The sequence below is a fragment of the Morone saxatilis genome, unplaced genomic scaffold (genome assembly GCF_004916995.1).
Source record: "Morone saxatilis isolate NCDOM2014 unplaced genomic scaffold, NCSU_SB_2.0 Contig15, whole genome shotgun sequence".
NCBI lineage: Eukaryota > Metazoa > Chordata > Actinopteri > Moronidae > Morone > Morone saxatilis.
This window is the reverse complement of record NW_023339707.1, coordinates 12,848,991-12,855,384: the sequence shown is the minus strand read 5'-3', so window position 1 is coordinate 12,855,384 and position 6,394 is coordinate 12,848,991. Positions and strand designations below refer to the sequence as shown.

Here is a 6,394-nt window from a genome sequence, read left to right as displayed (position 1 = left end):
AGCCTAGCAGAGTCATTCACTGCAATCATGCATTAATTTACCCAAGAGAGGTCAAGGTCAAACACACACCAAAATGGGACAAACATCCTTTTAAACGTCTTTAAACTTATGTCTTAATCAGAACACACATCCCTTAACATACAATGGGATCCATTAGAGACTGGCTAAATGTAACTTTTATGAAAGATCTCCTCCAGCCATGCTTAAATTTAACTTTTAATGACCTCCTTTCAAACATAATGTTCAACTTTGGCACTTACACTAGTTGTGATGTTATACAATCATGCTTGCAGGTACATGCCTTAAATTCTATATTAAAATGAACAAAGCAAGACGCACACCTGAGTGGAGGGGAGCGTTAAGTATTTAAACCCCTTCCTCATTCAGGTAGGATTATGTGATTTTTAGGCCTTATCTTTGGTCTCATAACGATTACATTATTTTCTTAAATTCAGCTTATATCCCCAAACTCATTATACTCATTATTCATAAAAAGAATAGTTAGTACGCAGTTTTAAGGCATACAATTCATGTACTGCAAATCACAAGCCATACGTTGATCTATATACCTATATATGGAGTGCGGCTGTTCGGCCTACCCGTCTGCTAGGACGTCGTGCGTGCTTACGTCATGACGCACGGCTGCTAGGGTTACCCGGCCCTCTCTGCAGCCCGTCACACATTCTTTGGTTTGCCGACGCCTCGGACACACCTCAGCCAACACAGCTATGGTGGGTTTTTTTTTGTTTTGTTTCACTCGACTTAACTAGGATTACCGTGGTTTTGTGGGGTTTTTTTTCCGGTAATTAGCTTGTTTCGAGAGAATGGTTTAGCTTTGCAAATATGTTAAATTGAGTTTTGAATATCAGAATTGCCTCGCGGATCGCTAGCGGAAGTGCAACTTTTCACAGGCTAACGTTAGCTTGCACGGTAGATAAAGTTAACAATCACACGGTAGCCTCATTAATGTCACCAAAGTAGTTGTGAGTCCCCCGATCATTGCTGAATGTTCTGTAGTAAGGGAATATGTGGTTCGAGTCAATCTAACTAACTAAATAATATGTCCAACAGTCTTTGAAGTTAACCCAAGCTAGCTTTGCACTGTGCTGCAGAGGAAACCATTTTCATGTAGCCTATTAATTTCTCTTTGAACAGTCTGACTTCTCGGAAGATCAAATCCTTGGTGAGTTTTTGATTTTGTGTTGTGACATTTTCCAGATCTCGCTCGTTGTGCATGCTTTCATTCTTGCTTTGGTTGAGATGACACTTTGCCCTGTATCTCCACTATCACCCTGCTCTGTGCCCCGCTTGTCATAGTAGTCTTGGTATTAGGCTACGTTTTCCTTCCTTATTTCCGTACTGTTTCATCACTTTCCACTTGAAACTGCTTGTCCTTTCCAGATTGAATTTAACCTGGATCAAATACATGGTAAGTCAGTGAAAGGGGACCGCCTTAGCACAAAAAAAAAAAACTGATGGCTATCTCGAAGTGTTTAGGGTGTGATCTGCATGTTGGTTTTGGATAAACCAAATATGTTTTAAATGTGAATGAGAGTCGCTTTGCACTGTTGTTTGGTACGTCCTATCTTGCATATAACGTTACAATACTAGCTTTGACCGTGTGTTGCAGTGTTTTGTTTGTGGTCATTCTAGTCAATCATGCATTAGCAGCTCTTATAAAGCCAAACATAGCCAAAGCTCATATCCGTTCTCATAAGTCTTGTTCTGTGGGACAGTAGTCATTCCCGGTTGTGTCAGTTTGCCATAAACTTTGCCTGTTATCTTCCAAGCGGCTCATCTCAGTGATCGTGCCCTTTTTTGGTGCTGGATACAGTAGTGGATGGTTTTTGTCCTAGGGTTGGTTTGTTTAATCATCGTTGACATAATAGGCTATAGCTGCTCTCACTCTCCTCCTACTTTCCTCCACTCCTCTATACCAAATATGGTGTTGGGAAAAGTGCTCGCATGCCAGAAGGGAAGAGGCACATTCCTCAGAACAGGAAAAACTCAACAACAGTGCCTGGGCTTTTTTGGGGAATAGCTGCGCCCATAACATTAGGAACAGACTGCTGCCCGGATATTGTGTAATCCAACTCCATGATTCCCTGATAGTAAGATCTTAGCTCTTTGCTTTTCTTTAGCTGTTGAGCCTAATTAGAGTGTCTGATAGATCACATCTGCATTAATCAACCTTGTGAACAATGGCAAGATTGCGTTGTTGCTGACTGTTGATAAAGCTTAGGTAATTCCCTTTAACAACAACCAGAAAAGTCAATGCGTGGTGATGTGAATGCTTCAGACGGCTCAGGTAGCTCACAGCCTTATTGACTTTTCAACCTTACAGTGAGATATTGATGTCAAAGTGGAGTTGGCAAACAGTACGGGTGTCAGATGAAGTGTTTTTAAAGTTTTGGAAAGAAAATGTTCCGTCCCACCTGAAAGACTATTCTGCCAGACACTGAATCTGGTTAATTAATTACTAAAACAGTATGAACTACTGACACATGAATCTTTTGTTTCATTATTAGAGATGATACTGTGTTGACATGAACCTCGACTGGAACCGACTAGTTGCATAATAGTATAACTAATAGACATTGTGTAGTCAGATGCATGGTTTTTTGTATGTTTGATGTTTTTGTTGGTGATTGACTGAATTTCTTAAAACATACTGTTGTATTTCTCGGTTTAACACCTCCTAATAATTGACATAGCTGAAACAGTTAGTTGATTTATTACATGTGTGAAATTGACAAACATTTTGTTTGTTACTGCTGTTAAATTTTAGATTTGTCTTGCTTTTTAAGCATTAAGGCAACTTTTCGAATACTTTGTCAAATATATACCCCATACTGTAATCCAAGAGAAGTGCTAAAAGTAATAAACTTATCTTGTCCGCTTATAATTAACTTTGGTTCTTCTGAGGAATATTTGAACCTTTTTATAATTAGTTTACTTCTGTTTGGGCATACAGCATTTAGGATGGTCGTTGCTGTGTCTTTTATATAACACACTGTAACTGTTTATTCTGGCACTTTATTTAAGCTATGAACTAATATTTACTACTACATTTTAACAAATTTCCCTGTAATACATATATCCTCGATGTCTTTGGAAACTTTTTTCATACCGAGCATGTGTTGTTTCATTGGAGACGTTGTTTCACCTTGTTTTTGTTGCTGTGTAGTGAACACATCAAAGACTGACCAGATGACATGAATATACAGTATTTGATGAATTGAGGAAGTTAGAGGTTTGTCAATCAGCAAGCTCTTTTTTTTTTTTTGTGGGTTGCGCCACACGCTACAATGCAAATGGAAATAGGAATGACACATGAATTAAAAGAATTTTAAATTTCAGCTTTAAAATGTTCCCTTTTTGTGTGTTTGAACAGAGCTTGTCCATGCAACACGAGTTTTGGGGTTGCCCATAGGCATACAGTTTATCGATACATCCATTTTTCTGGATTGACCGGCTATAGTTATGTTGCCTAGAGTGGCAAATCCTACACAGGTTTGTCAGTGTGGCGCTCTGTGCCCTGCAACTTTAAAATTAGGCCTACCAGCAGAGAACCCGGTACCAGCTTAGTCACTTTTCATGATCTGTGCTTTCTCTCGTCTGCGTCTTCTTATTTTCCTTACAATCTGCCTGGCTTTTCTGTTTTCATCCATTTTCAGTTCACTTCATATCTCCGTGTCATTCCTTCATAAATGTCTGCTTTCTTTTCATTTCTACAGTAATTCATATCTCTACTCTAATTTGTATCCTGCAGAGTTTAAGGAGGCATTCCTGCTGTTCGACAGGACAGGAGATGGGAAGATCAGTTTCAGCCAGTGTGGGGACGTCATGCGGGCCCTGGGACAGAACCCTGTCAATGCAGAGGTGCTCAAGGTCCTGGGCAACCCCAAGGCTGAGGGTGAGAGGAAAAAATAAGTTTATTAGGAGTAATATTTCTTAAATGTCCATAAATCATTATATTGTCACTGTGCTGAAAAAATAATTTCTCTCATAATTCTAGTCTTCCTGCCACAATGTTGTACTGAGTGCTGCAGCTAGAGGCTCAGAGACTTGTCTCATATGTTCAGTTTTTCTTTTCTTTTTTCAGAGATGAACACCAAGATGCTAGACTTTGAGCAGTTCCTGCCCATGTTCCAGGCCATTGCTAAGAATAAAGATCAGGGCTCCATGGAGGATTTTGTGGAGGGACTGCGTGTCTTTGACAAGGAGGGCAACGGCACAGTAATGGGAGCAGAGCTCCGTCACGTCCTCACCACGTTAGGCAAGTTCCATTTTTATCACCTCTGAATGGATGTCTGCATGGAAAGACTATTTTGGCCTGGTTTCTTTTATACATACATTACATACTGTAATATCCACCGTAGATTGTGTCAGTGCAAAATTAATCTGCTGAAAACTGAATGAACATGGCATTAAAAGTGAATGAGAAGTGAATATTTGGTTTGGCACCATGGGGTATGCAAATGTATTTAGTATTATTATCATTCTTCTTAGTTGTCATTTATTTCCTATATTATTAGTTTCGGTGTAAATGTTGTTCCTTTTTTTTAAAGTAAAATAAATAATAAAATAAATAATAAAATCATGGTAATGTCACCCATGTAAAGTAATAAATGTTCCTTTTTCAGGTGAGAAAATGTCAGAGGAGGAAGTGGAGACGCTCTTGGCGGGGCACGAAGATGCAAATGGCTGCATCAATTATGAAGGTGAGAGCAAAAAAATAAACAAGAACAACATGGGATACTTGCTATAATTAGGCTTATGCTGTGTTATGACTCCGTTTCCATAACTCGTGCAAACTATTCAATGTAACCGTCATAACCAGTCTTGGCAATGTGATAATGAAACCTCAGTCATGAATTACTCTTTATGTGTGCTGTGTTGATGTGAAATATTGTGTAGTTGCCTAGAGAAGTCATTTGAGGAAAAAATGTAGTTAGAAGCACCTTTTTAACTACTAAATTGACAGTGCTTGATGTAGTCTTATGTTGAGGTGGGTGTCTATTCGTTGTACTGTCTACTGTCTTGTCATGTGTTGTTTATACTTCTGTGTTTAATTGTCTGCTTTAAGAGGCCATGTGTAAATGTCAACTGCTGACAGTGTGTTAACTGTTCTTCCTCCACAGCATTTGTCCGCCACATCATGTCAGGCTGAGGGCCGGTACGGGCATTGGGTATACCATGAGATGGCACCTCCAGGCTTTCCTGTTAGTTGTTAATAATAATCCACTCCCATTAGGCCATCCTAACACTAATCAGCTGTAGTTGTTCTCCTCATATTGACAAACGGGAGCAATGTGCTGTTGGAAAGTAGATTTGACCCGTAGGTGCCTTTGGGAAAGCCTGGTGGTCTCTCTCATCTTTAGTCCTGAGGCTTTGGCCCATGTGTAGCCCCCTGCTGTTCTGTCTCTCTCTCCTGCAGCCCTCTGTCTTGGCCCCTGGCTGCAGCATGCCCCTCTGCATGTGTCTGGGACTCCCCTCAGTCTATTTAAGGGGATATTGTGGACACATAGGGAAGTGACTGGTCTCATTCAGGGAAAGCCTGGTGGCCACTGTCGTGTTATGTGAGCTGATGGGTGTGGAGCTCACTAGCCAGCTCTTTTAGTCTCATTTGCATGTCAATGGCGCTATTAAAATAGGCTTTTTTTCCTCCGTTTGTGTTAGAGGTGCTGCTCTTTTCATAGACAGATAAAATACAGTGTTCATTACATTGTAGACATGTGGTAAATCTGAGGATAGCCACCAGCTTTGGAAGAGTAGACCAGTCCCTTTTTTCTACTAACCAGAGAATTGCAATGAGTTGCTCTTGTGCTGATTGTTTTCTCCTCTGTACTGATGGAAGCTGAATTTTTAGCTGGCCGCTCTCTGACTGGACTGTAGCTCCCTCGATCTTCTGAACTTTTCTTTGCTTCTCAACTAGAGGAAAGCAAACAGCGAGGATGGCTTCTCTAACCAGCTCTTCTTGGATCATAGACAAGGCCAAATGCTTTGGCTGAATAGGAGATAGAGATGATTACCTCACCTATTTCTCTCAGTACCCTCTTCAACCCTTCTTTTTCCTCTGGGTGTGCAGAATATGGGGGATCTGCCTCCAAACGCAGCACTTCCCACCCGGTCTCACGAAAGCTGGATGAGGAGTGGGCTTTAGTGCCACATGCTGTAGTTGGAGGGGGTCCCTGTGAAGATCTAGACCATGAGTCCTTACATTTGTCTCTTTCTCCTCTTTTACAGAACTGGTCAGGATGGTCATGAACGGGTGAAGACGAAGAGCATCCTACTTTTTTACCCTGTCACATGTACCCTCTTTTTGCAGTTAAGCTTCTACAGTCCCCCCACCCACCCACCCACCCGACCGTTTCCATGGATTAGTTATCCA

General features: G+C 40.8%; 1 protein-coding gene across 2 annotated transcripts in view; it reads left to right on the top strand.

Moving 5' to 3' along the window:
* The first annotated feature begins 626 nt into the window (after positions 1-626).
* Positions 627-6,394, top strand: part of zgc:153867 (uncharacterized protein LOC337226 homolog) — a 6,285-nt gene continuing 517 nt past the window's right edge. Inside the window, exons 1-7 of one of the 2 annotated variants that reach the window (XM_035656979.1) lie at positions 627-731; positions 1,156-1,183; positions 3,773-3,916; positions 4,106-4,279; positions 4,647-4,724; positions 5,145-5,179; positions 6,250-6,384. In XM_035656979.1, the coding sequence (XP_035512872.1) occupies positions 729-731; positions 1,156-1,183; positions 3,773-3,916; positions 4,106-4,279; positions 4,647-4,724; positions 5,145-5,173 (456 nt within the window). In that variant the 5' untranslated portion in view covers positions 627-728 and the 3' untranslated portion in view covers positions 5,174-5,179; positions 6,250-6,384. Of the gene's footprint in view, positions 732-1,155; positions 1,184-3,772; positions 3,917-4,105; positions 4,280-4,646; positions 4,725-5,144; positions 5,180-6,249; positions 6,388-6,394 lie in introns of those variants that run through there. The other variant, XM_035656980.1, reaches the window with a different exon arrangement.